Source organism: Patella vulgata, chromosome 2 (genome assembly GCF_932274485.2).
Source record: "Patella vulgata chromosome 2, xgPatVulg1.2, whole genome shotgun sequence".
NCBI classification, from domain to species: Eukaryota; Metazoa; Mollusca; class Gastropoda; family Patellidae; genus Patella; species Patella vulgata.
In genome coordinates, this window is record NC_065880.2 from 7,377,674 (window position 1) to 7,400,029 (window position 22,356).

Consider the following 22,356-nt stretch of genomic DNA (forward strand, 5'->3'; position numbering starts at 1 on the left):
TTCAGTGAATTTTATATATAACTTATTTTAATTTACTTTGCTTACCCGATTTGCCCGGTGCAGCTAAAGTTATAAACGCCTGACGAGACACCAGCTGGACTGGTTTTGATGAACCGAACTTATTACTAGCAGTTACTCTTACAAAATATTCTGTATGTGGGCTGAGGTTTTCTATACAGCCGTTTAAAATATCGCCTTCCTTAGTTAGTTCTACTGTTGGTGAGGTAATCCAAGTTTTGTTGTCGGCAGAATATTCAAAAATAAACTTCTGAGTATCTCCACCATTAAAACCTGGTTTTAACTTAATACAGATGGAATTGTGGGATAAACTGTCGAATATAAATTCACTGGGAACATCTGGTACAGCTAGATAATAAAATCAGTATAACAGTAAATTTTAGATGAACATTTACTGGATCAAAGTTTTAATAAAGAAGATGGTTTGAAATTGATAGTCTATTAATTTGGTTTTAATGCGTATAGGGATTGTAAAAAAAAGTCTTGTTTAGTAAAGATCACCATATTGCGTAACATAACACTATTGGTGTTTCCGTGCCATTGATTTAATTATTAATTAGACATTAATTAACTTATCCAGATCATAATCAACACTCGATGTCATCGCTAGCCTGTGATGTTTACTGGGTCTGAATCCGATTTTCTGCTCAGATTTCTTTCATGATTTAATCATGAATTGGATAATCGAGACTATGCTTTTTATCATACTGACTTTAATAATGATGATCGAGGCTAAACCGAAAATTTAATCGCTAAATTCTCGGTTCGGTGTGGATCAATTTGACTGAAATTGTAAGCAAATTCCCTTTACATTATCTAGTTTTAACTATTATAGTGAGAACGGTCATCTCTTTATCTAACCTCCCATAATGTATCTTTAAGTAATATGTTATATATACTTACACTGTGTAGTAACTGTTATTGTTAATATAGTATAGTTAATATAGTATATATACTTACACTGTGTAGTAACTGTTATTGTTAATATAGTATGGTTAATATAGTATATATACTTACACTGTGTAGTTAGTGTTATGGTTAATATAATATGGCCTATATCATTGGAAGTGATGATTTTATAATTTCCATACAAGTCAGATGAATTAATCTTAACATTTAAAGTTGACATAAATATATTAGTAGAATTAATAATATCTTCTCGTTGATACAGTTCATCGTTTATATTAATAGGTTTGTCCAGTTTATACCATGTAAATGTTGGTTTAGGATAGGCCAATATACTGACGGATAGTTAAACTGTTTCAGACGGTTTATTACTCTATCCAGTTACTAAATGACTCCCAGAGATTATTAAAGTGGGGACTACATCATCATACAATATCAAGGTAATTAACTACATACATCGTTAGACCAAACATAATAAAATATTCATTTAATTATCTACTTACATCGTACATCAACCCGTACAGTTTTACTGTCTGTTTTAATCAGCTGATTACCATTAGTAGATTGTAAAACGGTAATAGCTGTACAGTTATATATACCAGATTGATGTCTGTTGATATTATTTATAACTAAATCTTCATCATTAGATACTACACGACCATCTGGAGGACCATACCATTTAATAGTTGATACAGGATTAGAATCAACTGTACAGGTTACAGTTAGACGATTTGATTCTTCTACAACAACAGATTCACTTGATACAGATACTGTAGGTCCATCTGAAATATTTTCTTATTTGTAAACATTTTTATTATAAAAAACTTAAAATCTTGGAAGTCCCCTTAAGCCACCCCCCACCCTCCCCAAAAAAGTTTCATTAAGAATATGGAATTGTCGTCATCTTGAACCAGGTTTTGAACGGTTCAGATCGTGATTCCAGAATTTGATCCTTTAGCTGTTTGTTTGTCAGAGGCGTATTTGGACAATTCAGATGTCTTGTTACATATCGCCATTTTGCTCAAAGTGATGGTGCGGCGCACCGGTGTTTCTATTTTCACTGAAGTTGTTAATGGTTAGTACTTAAAACTATATCGAAAGTTGTGGGAAGTTATGTAAAACTGTAATATGCATGGAAACTGATAACTCGGCCATAATTCCGTTGATGTTTTTTTAAAGGTATCTTTTTGTATAGCTTTGTACAGTTAAACATTGTTCACATTTTCCGTGATAATTTTAAGATTTTAATAACATATTTGGATAGCCGAAGTCTATCCCATTCAAGCAATATGAGATTTGTTTTAAATTGTTAAATTTTATTTTTCACTTCCCTCCTATTGTAATGCGCATGTGAAAGAGCATGTGAGTATCTTAGTTATGTTTATGTGCGGTTTGCATGTCTTGTATCCGTAGACCGTGACGTTTCGGTATCGTGAAAGCCTTCAGCAATACTCGCAATTCTAGTATAGTATCATAACTTACATCTTATATATTATTATAACTTACATCTCATATAGTATTATAGCTTACATCTTATATATTATTATTGCTTACATTTGATATATTATTATAATTTACATCTTATATATTATTATAACTTACATCTTATATCAAGTGTGATATAATCTGTATTACCAGTACCACAGTTATTAGTAGCTGAACAGTAGAGTTTTTTATTGTTCAGTTGTTTGGTAGTAGTTAATTGTAAGATACTAGCTGTTGCACCATTTGTAACACCTCTAGTCTGTCCTGGTAATACATTACCTGTAGAATCTATATACCACGTGAATGACACTTTTGAATCTATAGTTCCTGTATAACACGTTACATTTGTTACCATACCATCAATAAATACTAGTCTACTTTTATCTTTAATGGTACTTGATCCTCGGGCTGAAATAAAATATATAAATATAGAAAGGATCCCATATATTACGGTTTGCAAGCTTTTAATAATACATGTGGATTCCCTCTCACCTTTGATCACGAGATTAACTGCGAAGCTTTCAACATTCCATTGACTTGAACATCGCCACTCTCCCCCGTCTCTTACTGCTGATGTACTGTTGATAGATACAATACTTCTCCCGGTACCACTATCAATGGCAATATCATAACCATCCGGTTGATCACAATACGTAGATGTACAAGTTGAAACCTCTTCATCATTTCGTCTCCATACAATAGAATCTAACCTAGATCCATATATATCATAACATATGAAATTGACTGGTGTTCCTTCACATACATCAGACTGATCTATATCTAAAATAACCTCACCTATAAATAAAAACATAGTTAAACATAGAATATAACATGTTAAAGTAACGGATGTACCTTCACATACATCAGACTTATCTATATCTACAGTAACATCACCTATAAATATAAACTAGTGCATAGAATAGGACATGTTAAAGTAACTGGTGTTCCGCCACATACATCAGTCTGATCTATATCTACATTAACCCGACCTATAAATATAAACATAGAGTGGATGGAATGAAATGAAATGAAATGGGGTTTAACGTCCTACCGTTCTGCTCCGAACTAGGCTAATGAAGATGGGAATAAGTAATACAATGTGCTATGAGAGAAATTTTGCCCGGGCAACGGCTCTACGGCCTACTCTTATACTGAATTCCAACTGTCAAGGGATCTTTTGCAACACTATCCTGTGTCGCGGTACCAAATAAACACGACTGTGACACTATGGTGACAGACTCAAAATAAGAGATTGACTGTGACACTATAGATGTGACACTTTCGTCTAGGAGTTTCTTTGACTTCACGTTGTGGGATCAATTATTTCAATCATCAATTAACTGACTCTAGAACACCGTTTATGTTGTTACTAAGTTTATATAACAGCCAACTACAAAGGTTAAATACAGGAAAACTACAACATCTATTATAGATACTTTAGGAGTTATTAAAATATATACGGTCTGAGTTTAACATCCTTTATAACTCTGACCTAACTCTAAGAACCCCGCATGCTGTCGGTATCTTTTGCCTCTAAGCCGAGGAGGCTGTGGGTATGATGTTCCCCTGAACTCCGAATAATGTCTGAAGTGAAATATAGCTCGCTCTTTATTATATAGAAAGTCAATGCGCCAGCTATTAGGGCGGGATAGTTACCATTTTTGGGTAAATGTTTCATATGGGTACCGTTTAGCGTCAACATTATTTAGGTTAGTTGGACTAATCTGTGCACCAATTGCCTGGAAGATAGTAACCCTCTTCCAGAAATAGATACTGGCATAACTGTTGGTGAGTTAGTCTAAGAAAGTAGTAGAACAATGCAGGGTACTTCACTGGCTTAGTTTGCGGCACACATCATGTAGGTAAAGAATTTCTTTATTAAACAGAACACCTTTCTTAGAACTAAAATACACTCTATAGTATTACACTTTTACGTGCACGCCAATGTGTACATGGGGCCTCGGTTTTTCATGCCATCCGAACGAGTAGACAGCTGACGGGGGGGGGGGGCGCCGGAAAATCTGGATGAACTTTCTCGGCCAATGCAGGTATCGAACACCCGACCTCCAGACTAGTGAGCCAGCTTAGCCAAACATAGAATAAAACATGTTAAATTAACTGATGTACCTTAACATATATCAGAGAGAGAGAGAGAAATGGGGTTTAACGTCCACTCGACACAAACTAGGTCATTTCGGGACTAACATATGGTTTAATTTTATTTCAATAATTCGCTTGCGCGTAGGGGTCTTTAGCAGTGGGAGGAAACCGGAGGACCCGGAGTAAACCCACGAGGATGGACAGGCGACCCTACTCCTTGTCACGTACAACCGGGGATTCGAAACCACGCCAGTCGACTCAATGACAGACTGTATGATACAGCGCGCGCACGCTAACCATTCAGCCATCCAACCCCCCTAACATATATCAGAGTGGTCTATATCTAAACTAACCTATAAATATAAACATAGTTACACGTGGTAAGAATATTGCATGATAAAATAACATTACCTACAAATGTAAACATAAGATGTTGTCAAACCAAGTAACACACACAAACAGGCAAATTGGGAAGACCTCCCTGATGTGGCGAGGACGCGGTAGTCAGTGATATAAAGTCCAGTCTTCACTGTAAAAGTTGGCGTATGCGAGACTTACAAGAAAAGTGTGCCTTGTCGTTCGAATATCTACTTAGGCACATTGACATGCAAACACATCTTTTCTCTCGCACTGCATATGTTAGTTCAATATGACGACATTTTAAACCCAATTTCACCAGATTCAAAGGATAAATAATGTAACCATGATGCGTTTCCTACTACTACTGTATTAATGACATCCCATCCTTATGGTGTGTATTTGAGATCTGAGAACCAATGTCATACATGTACACAAAATCGGTTTTAAAATTAGTGATAAAAATGAAAACAAAATGCAGTTGTATGTATTTGTTCTATGTATAATATCTTATATTATAGCTATTATAAAATATAAAAATAACACCGATTTGCTTCTACATTTTTCGATATAATTTCTTCAATAGTTGCTTCCTGAAAAAATTATATTGAAACATGTAGAAGCAAACCGGTGTTATTTTTATATTTTATACTTTATATATACATATACAACTTAACTTACCTTTACACATAGACATCAAAAATACCAACTCAATGAAAATCCTTGAAGCCTTCATGCTGCCGAAATATATACACATATGTACTACGGTCTTAACATACCAGTATATATAACTCAAGTTTTGGTCTTTTGTTGAGACCGTGAAGCATGTCGAAATTAACTATAGCGCTATTTACAATTCATAAAGCGACTATCTTACCTGCAAAGTGAGATTTTGTAATACAATATCACAGCATACATTGTTGCATTTAGTAATTAACGAGATCATAGTGCATCCTAGCATAATTATGACACATAGTAAATTTTCGCATCTGATATTCAAAAAACTTCAAATATTATATGGTGTAATTCAGTTAGAATAGAACGTTCCGCATTAGATGACATTTAATTACCAGTATCTGGTAATGTAAACTGTAAATATAAGATTGGCTGAAGTAATGACAGCGAAGAGATACAGGGAGATTGTTGGTGGGGGCGAGTTCGGGGGTGGGTGTATCGATGGTCCAGACATGTAGTTATACTACTTGTTCCTGATAATACACGGATTATTCCCGATATTATTTAAGTTTATAATATCAGTGAGCCGCGTTGGCTCTACAGACAATTGCTCAACAATTTTCTTAGTGCCAGAGAGAGAGAGAAATGGGGTTTAACGTCCACTCGACACAAACTAGGTCATTTCGGGACTAACATATTATGGTTTAATTTTATTTCAATAATTCGCTTGCGCGTAGGGGTCTTTAGCAGTGGGAGGAAACCGGAGGACCCGGAGAAAACCCACGAGTTTGGACAGGCGACCCTACTCCCTGTCACGTACATTCGGGGGATCGAAACCACGCCAGTTAACACAATGACAGACTTTATGGTACAGCGCGCACGTGTTAACCATTCAGCCATCCAACCCTCTAGCCATCACTCTTATTGCTTTGTATTCATTATTAATTATAAAAAATATCGTCTGTCAGCTTTAAACGACGATTATAGATTAAAGTATAAGCGACTGGTCTACAAACAAATTTAAAGGCATAACTGATGGAAATCTGGAACGAAGTAATTGAACAAATAAAATAATCTGTTTTCATTTTCTAGTCGTATATGTAATAACTGTATATGTTGCACTTTCTTTCGTTCAGAAACATTAGCATGTGATAGTTTGGAGTTAAACATCAAGGGGGAATCATAATGTAGTCCATACAACAACTTAGAGTTTAATAGAGCATCTGAAACGTTACCCAGTCCATATGTTCCGTTAGTTTAGAAGAAATACCAACAAACTGTGTCAGATGACTTGTTCTTTATGTGGTAGTACATTTTGTACATTTACATATTGTGTTACTATTTTTTTATTGAGTAATTTTGTCTGTTGAGAATCAGTTTACAGAAAGCAAAATGCGTTATGTTTATGTCATGACAATAATAAAAATGTCATAGTACTATAAAGCTGCATTAAGTTTATATTACGATATATAATACCACAATTCAGCATTATGTTTATATCATAATATACAATACCAGCATTATGTTTATATTATGATTTATAATAATGAAAATAAAAGTATACTACCAGAATGCTGCCTTATGTTTATGTTATCTTAACAATACCATAAGTGTAAAGGATATAAATACGAATAAAATAATAGGCCTTACAACTTAGTGTATCAGAGGCAGAAATCAATCACATGGCTTGCGTCATTTATTACTATTTATTTATATCTGCATTGTCAAATGCATTATCTATAAAACAATGTAATATTCCATGATGCAACAACAGCAACAATGTAATATTCTATGATACAACCAAAAAAGGGAATATTTTATGATACAACAACAATGTAACATTTTATGGTATAACAGTAACACTGGAATATTTTATGATATCACATAATGCTGTAATTTACTTTTATTATAGTACATACTTCTATCGAAAGTCGATGAATTATAATATTTTTGGATTTTTATAATTAAATGCATTAATTTTTCTATCATAAATTACTAATGTATTAATCCTTAATGACATTTTGAAGTAACACATATTCATAATAACATAGCTATATGGATTTGCCACTTCTTGGTTTATTACACGCAACGTTTCAATACTCTTACAGGTATCTTTATCAAGCAATGATCAATAATGAATAACGCCGTACATACATAAAGCTGTTTTATTATGAATATCAGAGTAGTAGTATTTAATATGTATTTATTTTAAAAATAATGTAGTTATCTATACAAACGATTTGTATATCATGAAATACAGGTAATGGAAATATATTAATCAGGTATTTATAAATATCGTGGTACATGTGAGTAGTTATACATATTTATTATGTAACGGGGTTTCAACGTGTTGCAATTGTAAACAGGTTTTATAATATTGATATACAAGGGTGACACAAAAAACCGTTCATCAATAAAAATCGAATAACTTACAAAATTTTATTTAGATTAACACAAGAATTCAGCTACATTAGGTTAGGTCTATGTAGCAGACATCTACAAAGTTTCAAGTCTGTACCACAAAAACTCTTTGTTTAACTGGCGCTCAAAAATGTGCTCTAAATGAGCTCCCCGGTGCTGCAAGCACATTTGGATCAGGCGGGAAAAGTTCTCGATGACCCTCCCACATACTTCCCTTGGGATCGCTTTTATTGCTGCCGTGATTGCTGCCTTCAGATCAGGGATAGTCTGGGGGTTGTTGCCATACACCCTGTCCTTAAGGTATCCCCACAGATAAAAATCTAGGGCGTTCAAGTCCGGTGAATGCGGCGACCACTCCGGGTCACACCTGCGGCTGATCAGTCGGTCAGGGAAACGCTGCTGTAGCCATGCCAATGATTCGTTTGAGGTGTGGGGGGTGGCACCATCCTGCTGAAACCACTGGAGGTCCCTGACGACCCCTCTTCGTTATTCAAGTTTAGGTGATGAACGCTTTTTTGTGTCACCCGGTATAATATTATAATAAAAAGTACGATCATACTATGGACCAGCAACTGACCATATTGTGGGTGAAATTCAAAACTCTAATTCCCCAAATCGATGCTGAATTGTTCAAAGAAGACGCATGCCAATTTGCATACCGATCTGACTTGAACGGAAGGAGTCTTAGGCTCCTTCGAAGAGCGTCACCCCAAGTACAAGAACAAGCAGTCTAATGATAAGCACCCAGTTCCTGGTTTAAAATATTTAAAACATTTGTCTTAGTTGTTGCATTGGTAATGATTGGTACTGATCTGCAAACCGTCATCACAAAACAGTTTATAAAAAGGAAATGATTTGTGGACTGGGCCTGCTATTACTTTAATTATTCTTATGTTTTTTGTTTGTTTAATAGATATGCCTAATCTTGATAAAATACGCAACAGCACGTTTTATAAAATATCAAAAAGCTACCAAGTGTCCCTGGTTATTATTACACTTGCGTTACACAACTAGTTTAATGAGTTTATATTACACCCCGCTCTATATATACACTCATTTTGGTGTGTTAATAATACATGTCATATATATGTGTGAAAGAACATTAGTTACAAATCAAATACTCGACCACAATCACAATGGTTATACACTTTGAACAAGATTTATTTGACTTGACAGCTATTATATGCGAGGAACATAAACTAAACAACAACTCAATTGAACAACTGCAATGTTGGAACTTCGAGTTTTCAGTTTATTAGTTTATTTTGTAATTTTCAGTGAGTATGTTTCTAATTTGTTTTGCATTAAACAAGATTTTAATCAGTTGATTCAAATATAATGACTACTATTTGGATGTTTCCTATTTTTTATATATTGCAGTAAGTGTTTACAGTACAGTCATCATCGAGAAGCCAGTGCCCCATAATGGTCCATTTAATGTAACTATGAAGCCTGCTACTCCTGAATCTAGAGTTGACTGGTACAGAGACGATATTTTCTTTTATATTTCTGAAATCGGTCCTTCGGGAAAGGAATGTATGGCAATTCCATTTACACGAGCGGGATTTAACTTCTACTGTGAAGATGTCGGCCAGATATATAAGATAGAAATATTAAATATTACAGCATATTTTAATGTTACATTCAGAGTAGAGTACAGTTCTGGGGGGTCGGATACATACACAGTACCGTTTCCTACTGGTAAGTTATACTATTTTTGTACATTCGGATGAGATAATTTGGTAAATATTATAAGATAAATGCTAATTAACGTATATAAAGGAAACCACATTTATGCAACCAACCAGTTATAATAAAAAACCCTATAAAATACAAATCTTCTAGCTATAAATGGTTACTTAAAAGATAAAGAAAATTCAATCGGATTAAAATACAGATCTATATTTCGTTTCGTTTTTTTTATACTTTCGATGGCCTGCACTACATGAAGATCTGACCAGTTGTTTTTTTTTCTTGGGAGGGGGGGGGGGCGTCATTTGTGACACATTAAAATTTGCGCCTGTGTCTTCATTCGAAATTCCATGTCGTGTAATGATCTAGTTATTGAACTTGGAAATTACAATTGCGAATAAACAGAAATGAAATGGGATTTAACGTCCAATCATTATTCCTCTCCGGCCCATTCGTATTTACAGACCTTTATTTGAGTATCCGGGGGGGGGATGGCCGAATGGTTAGCACGCACGCGCTGTATCATACGGTCTGTCATTGGGTCAACTGGCGGGGTTTCGATTCCCCAGTTGTACGTGACAAGGCGTAGGGTCGCCTGTTCAACCTCCGGTTTCCTCCCACTGCTAAAGACCCCTACGCGCACGCGAATTATTGAAATAAAACAAATTAAACCATATGTTAGTCCCGAAATGACTTAGTTTGTGTCGAGTGGACGTTAAACCCCATTTCTCTTTCTCTCTCTTTATTTGAGTATCAACATTATGGGCTCGTACTCCTCCATATATGGTAAGTGTTTGGAGCAGTCTCAATATAAAATCCCTGATATCGTATCATCATTATCATTATTATATTTTAATATATTAATTATGTTCTGTTAACACATGAGGCGTATGAACTGTAAAAAAAATGCTGCGTTTAATTCACCCAATTTGTCGCGTTACCCATATAAATCAAGTAATTTAAATGCAAGCAACAAAATATCTCATCAAATCGATGCTGTTGGTGGACGATGTTGTGATAGAGCTAAAACGATTTCAACTGTTCGTTGATAGCACCTTGAACGCTAATTAAAGTTATTTCATCCTAAATGCGGTTAATTACTTGTACAAATTTAATGTTATCGTATATTTCGCAGGACAAGAATAGAAACTCCTTGCCTCTTATCAATAGCTTTATATAATTTAATTTGCTTGTGATAGATAATAATTTATATTCAATTGCCCTTTAGGGTCCACATTTTGTTGATGCATAGATTATACAAAATACTTGAAATAAATGATATTTGTAAAGCCAAAACTTTGCTCTGTGTTAATGGATAATAGAGAGGTGGAGATCATCGATAGTGGTACAGTTATTTTCTATCTGTGGCGTCTATTGAAGTATTTTTGCGTCCTCATAAACTACCATGAGTGTAACGGTCAAAGTCCCTGTCTTTTACAATGTAACGTCACAACACAACACTCATTTGTTTGTCAATCATTTCTTTGTCAATCTTTTCGGGTCAATCTAGTAATGACATTCCTTCAATTATGCTCGTAATACAGCACGCGTTTTGTACGATTGAAATGATTATATGAAATGCAGCAATGACTGTTGGTTGTTGAGGTTTAAAGTAGTGCACACAAAATATTGAATCTCTGGTGTATACCAGGGGCCTATATCGGGTATTTTACGTTAGACCCAACACCAAGTCCCAAAATATGATCCTACTATATAGTTCAAATGTTTTATTCCCGCATATCACACAAAGCCAATGCAAAGAAGTTCTTAAAGACGCCGAATCACGACCACAACATTTTTCGATGACGTAAATGTGTAAACAATGTATGTAATGCGATCCTAGATCGCTCATGAACAGTCTTAAATACATCCCTCTCGTCTGTGCGCCGCCCATGGTCAGTTCATATCAAGTTCAGATCGGGTAAATTTGCCGTTTCAAAGCAGAGAAAACCGTCGGTAGTCATAGTTTATAACCGCTCATCTCGTTTTTAGTCCATTCGAACGCGCGGTTATTGCAACCCCGTCCTGTCTCCAGGTCTATAGATCCCCAGCGCTGTCTTGTAATTCACATTCCCTTTCAACGTTCAAGCTGTGCAGATGAAGACAATCAATTATAGTACTACAGGTGCCTCCGGAGTTTCACCATGCTTCCAAAGAGACGTCTCAGAAGGACTGCAAGTGGTAAATGAGCCACTAGTACTGCCCGACAATCCCTAAGCTCTAACTCTTCTCAAGGCTAGCCAGATCAGACCTAATATGCTGGATCTGTTCCCGGTCTCTGTTGATCGCCAGTCCCTGCCCCAATAGATGATGGGTAGTAGCAGAAGTCCCTGACGAAAACCAAAATATCATCTTTGTCTATGGGATTATATATCATTTTTTATTAGATTGCATTAATTAAAATGTCTTCCCATACGGAACGTTTATGGCTGCTATTAAAGAATAGCAGCATCTATTCCTATTGCTATTGCTCTGTTCATTCTTCGGCCTTCAAGGATACAATACGATCTCGTTAATTATCAAATGACTAAAAGAATAATGCACGTTGTAATATTGTATTACAAAGGTTTACTTTGTACATAAGATATACGTTTGGCTATATTTTGTCTGTATTCAAACACAAATAGTCGTTTTCATAGATCAGCTATGAATTGTAAATAGCTCTATACGGTATTAACAAGACATCAAAAGATATAGAAGATATAGACTTGTAAGTTAAAGATTGTATATAAGTATATATAATTTGATAGTATGCACACTGTAGTGTTTTACATTGTCTTACTTCTATTGGTGTCTATGTACAGAGGTAAGTTGGTTACTTGTTTATGGGTTGTTTTTATAAACAATATTTATTCAGAAACTGAGTGGATTAGGGAACAGGCAAAGCCTACCCACTGTCTCGGGTGTATATGACAGTAACAACGGTAAATACAATGGGGTTCTATATTCATACCTGTAATGAATCTCAGATATGTATATTTAAATAAGCTGACTGAAATAAACCCGTAAATAAATTATAATTGTTGTGACCAACCACATTTCTGTGTTAACGTATATCACTGATTCTCATATCTCAAATAACAACATAATGATTCGATGTCTTCACTGTTATCTAGTATAATTTTCATCAAACTAATTTGGTTTGTGTTCATGTATATTTCTTATTCTTAAATTTGGTTGTGTACATGCATATGAGCTTTGCGTCATGGTTTTGAGTTTTTGCGCCCCCCCCCCCCCCAGCCACACACAAATGGCAAAACGACGCGGTTTCAATGCTGTTTTCAACATTAAATAATAATCATAAAGCTCAACCAGTGTCAAACATATACCGTGGGTGAGATGTGCTACAAATCGATTCTAGTATGTTCCATACAGCCCAATATTAGTCGGCGGCACTGGGAGGGACACTGCTCCTTCCTCGCACAAATATATACATATTGTTTTTTTGGGGCCTGGACGGAATCTTGTTCCTCATGCAAAAGCATGGGCCACCATGTCCCTGTATTGTTAATTCTCATTTCTCAAATATACAACATAAGGATGCGATGTGTTCAATATTAACTATACAAATATTCATAAAATTAACTAATTATGTATATATCACTAGTTCTTCAAACTAAACTTCAAGTTGCCATTTCATATTGATAATATAGGTAACACATCATTATGAATTATAATATGAATGATACATAATCAAGCAATCCTTTGTTTTTTAATCAGAAGCAATTGGCTTTAACATGTCGCCATATTGAGACTAACATGTCGCCATATTGAGACTATCATTTAGTATTTTGGTGTCGTTACATGTGCAGAGCGAGAGAAGTGATTTTTGCACTGCTATTATTCTATGTTTCAAATTATAGGCGAGACAAGTTTAGACTGGGTTTAACGGCATCATAATCTATATATATATTTGTGACTGTCGTTTGTCTGTCTGTCTGTCTGTTCGGGGTTGGCGGCTACACTAAGTCTGCCCCGAGTCTGAAATTTGGGGTATAGGGGTAGCTCGGACCGGGGAGTAACATAGGCCAGGTGGCGTTAGTCTACCACTTCCAGTTTCGGAGTTATGATCCCCGAGCGAAGCCGGGTATCCTGCTAGTATTGAATATTTATAGGTGAGGATAGTTTAGATTACCATGTTCAATTCTATGTGTTACTATGTTTATATTTATAAATTAGGTTAGTTTAGATATAGACCAGACTGATGTATGTAAAGGTACACCAGTTACTTTAACCTGTTTTATATTTAACTAACTTTATAGGTGAGACTAGTTTAACTGTAGACCAGTCTGATGTATGTGAAGGAACACCAGTTACTTTAACATGTACTGTTAATCCACCAAATTCTATTATATGGAGACGAAATGATCAGAGGATTTCATCTTGTTCAGCTATATGTGATCGACCAGCTGGTTATAATATTACCATTGATCTTAATACTGGTATAAGTATTGTATATATCAACAGTACATCATTGAAAAGAGACGGTGGAAAATGGACATGTATTCCCGCTGGCAGTAGTGACACGGGAAGTGCAAATCTCCAGATTAGAAGTTAGTGGAAATTCACATATATTTTTACAAAATGAAATGAAATGAAATGGGGTTTAACGTCCTACTGTTCTGCTCCTATACTGGGCTAATGAAGACGGGCATACGCCATACAGTGTGCTATGAGGGAAATTTTGCCCGGGCAGCGGCACTATCGCCTACTCTTATATCGAATTCCAACTGCCAAGGGATCTTTTACGTGCACGCCAATTTGTACACGGGACCTCGGTTTTTCGTCCCATCCGAACGACTAGACAGCTGTCCTTGTCAGGCCCTCCATCCTGCATCACTGACAAGGGGAAACCACGCCGGAAAATCAGGATGAACTTTCTCGGCCAATGCAGGGATCGAACACCCGACCTCCAGGCTAGCGAGCCAGCGTCTTACCCACTTAGCCACGTGATCCCCCTATATTTTTACAATGTTACAAATTATATCTACAGAATATTTTAGTTCTGCCCCAGCTTCAAGTGTGTTATTTTAGTTTGTTTAATGCTTATTTCAGCCCTAACATCCAGTTCAATAAAAGATAAAAGTAGATTATTATTTACTGATGGTATGGTAACAGAAATCACGTGTTATACAGGAACAATAGATTCAACAGTTTCATTCACGTGGTATATAGATTCAACAGATAATACATTACCAGGACAGACTACTAGTATTATAGATGGTTCAACATCTAGTATCTTACAATTAACTAGTACCAAACAACAGAACAATAAAAAACTCCATTGTTCAGCTACCAATCGGTGTGGTACTGGTGACACCGATAATATCACTCTTGATATAAGATGTAAGTTATAATAATATATAAGATATAAGTTATAATTAGATATATATGATGTAAGTTCTATTAATATAAGGGGAGCCACGGTGGCTAGGTGGGTAAGGCGCTGGCTCGCTAGCCTGGAGGTCGGGTGTTCGATCCTTGCATTGTTGGCCGACGGAGGGCAGCTGTCTAGTCCTTCGGATGAGACGAAAAACCGAGGTCCCGTGTAAACATTGGCAGTTGGAATTCGATATAAGAGTAGGCGATAGTGCCGCTGCCCGGGCAAAATTTCCCTCATAGCACACTGTTTGGCGTATGCCCGTCTTCATTAGCCCAGTATAGGAGCAGAACAGTAGGACGTTAAACCCCATTTTATTTCATTTCATTTCATTTAATATATAAGATGTAAGGTATAATAGTAAGATGTATGTTATGACAATGAAATGGGGTTTAGCGTTTTACTGTTCTGCTCATACTGGGCTTATGAGGACGGGGTAACATGTATGCTATAATAATATATAAAAAGCAAGTTAAAACAATATAAACATACAGGTTTTAATAATATAAAAGTTGCTATAACAATCTGCCCAATTCCCGGTTCTGTGGATTATAAGACACGTGTAATTTGTCTTAGAAATGTGTAGAATTTGAATTCTAATACGCCATCAGTAAATGTGCCATCCACCAAAATATGTTGGTAACTTCTAGTATTTTTAATGTTTATTATTCCACCTTCATAGTTTTACTCTATATTAAATCTATTACATATCCACCAACATTATAATTATGTAGAACCATAAACCAGTCCTAATAAAATTAAAGAAGGTAATCAACTGACTTTAACCTGTGTTGGATAACGTGGACATATTACAAGCACTGGAACTTCTAAATGAATAGGGGGGTTGGATGGCCGAATGGTTAGGACGTGCGCGCTGTATCATAAAGCCTGTCATTGAGTCAACTGGCGTGGTTTCGAATCCCCGGTTGTACGTGACAAGGAGTTGGGTCGCCTGTCCAACCTCGTGGGTTTTCTCCGAGTCTCCGGTTTCCCCCCACAGCTAAAGACCCCTACGCTCAAGCGAATTATTGAAATAAAATTAAACCATATGTTAGTCCTGAAATGACCTAGTTTGTGTCGAGTGGACGTTAAACCCCGTTTCTTTCTCTCTCTATAAATGAATATCTATTTTCAACAATTAGTATACATGCTGATTAATGACAACATATTCTACTGGTTTATTTTGTCGAAGGCTCGGATTAGCTATACAAATCACGTGATTTCATTGCAGTAACGGTCGCCCAGCGAATTTCTTACTGCGTGCCAAGTAGATTTCTGCTTATCGTGTGTTGAATATCCTTATAGTGTGCAAGTTTATCGTGTGCCAGGTTAATGAACGTAAACAATGTGGCTAAGACCGGTTTATTTTTAAAATTTTGATTGTTTCGCAGACTCAAGCTCCGGTCAAGGGCAGATAATTTGAATACGATCAAGGGCAGATAATTTGAATACGCGATGACCTATGGATAAACCCACGGTATAGTGGAGTATCACGGAATGAGACCACTGGGGATACCGAGTATCCTAGCTTAAAGTAGCTAAGTCTCTAACTCAATATCATCAAAAATCTTCAACATTTAAAACACGAATTATTTGTCAATGTAAATCAACATTGATGCTGTGATCTTATGAGAGAACGATGGGCTTCTGATATCCAATATTTAAGACAAAATAAACAATTTACCATTGGTACACGAATAGTGTACCATAATGCGGCTAGACACATTGCACCAAATCAAACGGCGTCGCCATATTCTTATCTGGAGATCATGCGCAATAAATACTACGTAGACGTAGATGGAATAACCAGACGCTACAAATTTGCATTCGATTGAGACTGTTGGCTTATTTCGCCGAACGTAACTGATTTGAAATTAGAGTAAAAAACGGAAACCACTGAATGTAAATCAGTTTATATACATTCATATTACAGTATTATATGCATTGCGACCCAATTGTGTCAATTTCTAGGTCCCAAATGTTAGCGATTTAGCTCCCTTAATTATAATTCTAAATATATTTAATGGTATGTGTTCCATTATTTGTTTAAGATGGACCCAAGGTATCTTTACCATCTGAACTCATCTATAAAGCAGAATCAGAAACTTTGTTTATTGCATGTTCAGTTGATTCTAATCCTGTATCAACTATTACATGGTATGGTCCAGATGACCGTGTAGTATCTAATGATAAAGATTTAGTTATAACTAATATCAACAGAAATCAATCTGGTATATATAACTGTACAGCTATTACAGTTTTACAACCTACAAATGGTAATCAACAACTTAAAACGGACAGTAAAACGGTTCTTGTGAAAATTTCTGGTAAGTATATGTAGCGCTTTTTAACATGAATTTGTTTATAAAGAATAGGGGCTATTACAGTATTACATTATACCGCTATGTCTTTCTGAAATTATTTGTGACGCCATATCTGATCTGTGGACATTGGCGGATAACGTCTATTTACTTGGTACTTTGTACAATGTAACAATCATGGAGTTTTGACCATATCCATTTGATTGTTAGTAAATGATATAGATTTTACAATTTTACAATTTTCCCGAAAGTGATGGAACTTGGTGTATCGCTTCATTGGCCATTTTCTGCCCAGGCGATGTAAAGATAAAAAATTTGGTTATTCGAGAGTCTGAACATATTAACCCTGCTTCTTGTCGATAGAAATGTTCAAAATGGATGTCCGTTTATTAAATGCTTTCGCTTGGATGGATGAGCATGTTCAGCTTAGTATAAGCAGAGATGAGCAATTAGATTTGTTGTTACATAATTTGACGACTTGATATAAAGGGTGTCCTCTGTTTTGGGGGATTGCGACGAGGGACATCATTATCACCATTGACTTGTTAACCCTAAATCCATTGTTATATTTTTCAGGTGTACCCGATCAGCCACGTGATTTTAAATTAGTTCGTGTAACCCAAGATTCTATCTGTGTTGAATTACAACCAGGTTTAAATAATGGATATATTCAAGAATTTGTATTTCAGTGCTCACTTTATAATATTGTCTGGTTTTTATCTGGAGCTGTAAAACAGGGAAGCGATCAAGAAATTGACTACTGTATTACCGATCTAGATGCTAATACAGTATATTATATCAGAGTTGTAGTCCAAAACAGGTTTGGTCAATCACAACCCCTCTCTTTGGTGACTGCTAAACCAATTAGAACATCTCCAGTACCAGGTATGTTATATAGACGTAGAAGGGCATACCCCAATAGCAGTCTCTTTTTTATATATACATGTCTTCAAATAGATTAAACATCTAATCTTTAAATGACATCTAGAAGCACGGTTAACTATTCATAACAAAACACAACACAAGGTATATATGGATATAACTACTTCTCTATTATTAAACATCTAATCTTTAAATGACATCTAGAAGCACGGTTAACTATTCATAACAAAACACAACACAAGGTATAAATGGATATAACTACTTCTCTATTATTTAATAACCACGTTTCGTAACAACTAGATGGATATTTATCATTAACATGAAAACGTGACCTGTATGTGTTACGAAACGTCGTTATTAAATAATAGAGAAGTAGTTACATCCATATATACCTTGTGTTGTGTTTTGTTATGAATAGATTAAACATGTCTTAAATCAGAAACATATTTTTCATTTTGACTTTATTAGGACAATACTGCAGTTTACGGTTTATAAAAGGTCGAGCATATATTATTATGACGTTAAAGATAGATATTTTTTTATTTGTAGGAGATGATGATAAGGGTCCATACATAGCTTTAGGTGTTTGTTTAGGTATCTCTATAACAATATCCATTGGTTTAATAATCCTGGTGATCAAAATGCGTCGTAAACTGAAATCTAATACAGGTAATTAATTTATTGTTAGGTCGCCAAAATAAATATGTCAAATGGAAAAGTATTATGTATATAATTACGTAAACCAAACAGCTTTTTACAGTATTCATCATATTTCTTGACATTTGTTTCATTTTATTTTCTAGATGACAAGAGGGTCACCGTGTAAGTTTGATATTTAATATTTAAAGAAATCGTATACTTTCCTGATTTATGTCGACGTCAAATTTATTACCGTAACAAATAAATTATCTAAATTACATTTTTTCAATAATTGTTAGCTATCTGCATGCTAACGACTAATACAGAGATAGTTTTACTTTTCCTTGAAATCATGGCCCATTTAAAATAAAAATTAATTATTTAATCGACAAAAAGACAAAAAAAAGAGAAAATACATTTAAAACCTTTTTTTTTTTAATCTGTATAATACAATCTGGTGTTATCGGTTTTTTATTTATTATTACAGAAGAAATGGCGAAAGTCATACAGCAGGTTAGTTGTTCCTAAATATATATTGAATTATTTTATCCATTTCAAAAATGAATAATAAATTCATATGCTAGCAATATTATCCTGTAAATGTATATATCTATAACAGATTCAAATCTGCAATGAAGTAATTTAGTAAATAAAATAAACTCTCTTCATTTTCTAGTCATATATGTAACAAGGTTTATTCCCTTTCTTTAAGAGTGGGGATTGAGTGGTCTAGTGGTTTAACGCCAGTGGAGTGGTTTCGATTTCCCGATTGAACTTGACAAGGAGTAGGGTCGCCTGTCCATCTTCGTGAGTTTTCTCTGCGTCCTAAAGTTAACCCTCACTGTTAAAGACCATTACGCAAAAACGCATTATTGAAATAAAATTGAACCTTATGCCCTAGTCGAGTGGATGTTAAACTCCATGTCCTTCTCTTCCTTTCAGAAACATCAACATATAACAGTTTGGAGTTAAACACTAGAAGTGAATCACTACCCAGTACCTATAACAGTTTAGAGTTAAATAGAGGAACTGAAACGGTACCCAGCCCATATGTTAATTAATCCCGATGATCTGTTCCTTTTATGGTATTCATTTTGTACATACAATTTTTATCATATTATTGTTATTTTTAGTAAGTATTTCCTCTGTTGAAAATCAAGTTACAGTTAGCAAAATGCATTAAGTTTATTTTTATATCATCATAACAATACCATAGTTACGAATAAAATAACAGCCTTATAACTTAGCGTATCAGAGAGAGTAACCAATCACATATAAAAATAAATAAAAACAATTAGTTATTGATATTTTCAAATTTTCGTGCTAAAATTATTGCTACTGTTTACAATTTAGTGCTAATAATGTAATCAATTTATATTTCATTTGTTTTTATAATGTAAAAATAGTTACAAAATTTATTAATTTGATATTTTTTAATTGTTGTGGTAAAAATGTTACTTCTGTTGAAAGTTTAGTAGCTATGAATATTATGTAATCATTTTATTTTATTTATTCTATAAAAAAAGAAATCGTATTACTGTAAACACGATTATTACAAAATTTGATTTATTATATTAAAATATAAATATTCATAATATGCATCTCAGTTTATAAGCTTCTTTATTAAACGGCCATCACAAAAGACATGTGGAATGTGTCAGTTATTTATTATATTTGATGTTTTATCAAATATGCTTAGAGCGTCAATCTCGATTATGTTTTGGAGAAGAAAACTGCTTTAAACGCCCTTAAAATCATCTACCTAAGAGCCGAGCAACTAACTTAATTCTGTCTGTTGATCTAAAATGGGAAATATGTACAGCTGCCAATTTTCCTTGCACAAACACAAGTTCACTTCTATCATCGTTGGAGATGTCTCCTCCCACCATGAGACTCCCGCCATGGCAAAAGGTTCATTGCGGCGTCTGTAGGCCTACATATAGTGTTGTCCATCACGTCATTATACATGGAAACCTTGGTCGTCGTTAAAACATACTCGCCGTCATTTTCCTGAGTTCCACTCTTGTAAGTTCGAAAACCAGCCAGGGAACATATGGTCTCCTAGTCCGGAAATCAGCTTCTCGAAGTCAGTTCCGAATGGTTTGTACAGATACCTTTCTCACATGTGGAACTCCGGATGTAGTGAATGGATCCGGTCGCCAACCGTTGGGCGTGAATTGCATTTTACAGTCCCGAGCTTGTGATGTGTTAAAAGATGTACACAGCCATGTAAGTGAAAGAGTTTCTAAACGAAAAAAAAACCAAATAAAATAAAACTAGAAGTGAAAACATAAAATATGCAATAGAAATGATGTGCCAGATTTTGTCGGGGATTTTTAATGATAAGATTATATGAAATTGGTGTTATTCATGTTATACAGTTATGTCAGTTCATATTTACTGTGACTTTATTAAAAGAATGTTAAGGTTAAGCTGGTGCATTGTAAGTTTTATATGTCAATCTTACATTTTTTTTTCAACTTCAGTGATCTTGTGTAAAATGGCTGCCCAAAAAACCCAGGGCGTATGACATGGTATATTTTTTTCAATTACAATACCAAAGAATAGAGCTACCTGCCCTTTAACATACCTTTTCTGAAGAGACGTCAATGAATAGGATTAACATGGTGGGTTAATGGGTTTGAATAAACCAGGCCGTGGGTATGAACCAATATTTCAATAAGTAAACCAGGTCTACTCTATTCTATTACCTAGTTATTGTGTAACACGTGTTGGTAATCAAATATTGATTTTACCTGGTATTGAGTTTTTTTGACAGGTGATGAATGGAGTGTTTAATGAAATATCTATTCAGTACATGCATACAACTGGATTAAATGTTGTTAAACTTCGACAAGGAAGTCGCCGCCATTTCAATTTACAGCTATCCACGTACACCTAAATGTATTAGCACGACGGGGAATAGTTTTGCATTAATGTCATATTCAAATGAATATAAAAGAAATATTTGTCTGTGTCAACATTGGTTTTCAATATAAACCATGGACCATTGTGATATAAATATGTACATGGGGCAATATTCCCATTCTCATTCATTTACGAGTAAGACGGTAACCTTTCTATGCGTTTCACATGTTCCATACCTATAAGCCCCTCTCAGATGTGTACAGTTGTTCTCGGGGAAAACATATTTAGGGAGGTAATAGAAATGTTCCATGCTAAGGTATTTTCGATAGTACAACCTACATCGTGTTCCATAGATAATGGCAGGTCAATAATTTTTAATCCTGTTTTTCATGACCATTGGATCCTTGCCAACTGTAAACAACCTACATCGTATTCCATAGATAATGGCAGGTCAATAATTTTTAATCCTGTTTTTCATGACCATTGGATCCTTGCCAACTGTAAACACAGTTAGTGTGAATTTTTGAAAGCCAAACCAAGGCCGATCGTCCTTGTTTATAACAGCAAGCATGTCTATGTGCACGCGAACAGACTGGATCAAGGTTACCGTTA

General features: G+C 35.1%; 1 protein-coding gene across 1 annotated transcript; it reads left to right on the forward strand.

Moving 5' to 3' along the window:
• Positions 1-13,921: 13,921 nt before the first annotated feature.
• Positions 13,922-20,497, forward strand: LOC130010692 (uncharacterized). Its single transcript, XM_056098554.1, has 8 exons — positions 13,922-14,207; positions 14,710-15,000; positions 17,086-17,361; positions 17,932-18,240; positions 18,787-18,906; positions 19,041-19,059; positions 19,364-19,389; positions 19,819-20,497. Exons 2-8 carry the CDS (start codon positions 14,763-14,765, stop codon positions 19,935-19,937), a joined length of 1,107 nt encoding a protein of 368 aa, XP_055954529.1. The 5' UTR covers positions 13,922-14,207; positions 14,710-14,762; the 3' UTR covers positions 19,938-20,497.
• Positions 20,498-22,356: the final 1,859 nt, after the last annotated feature.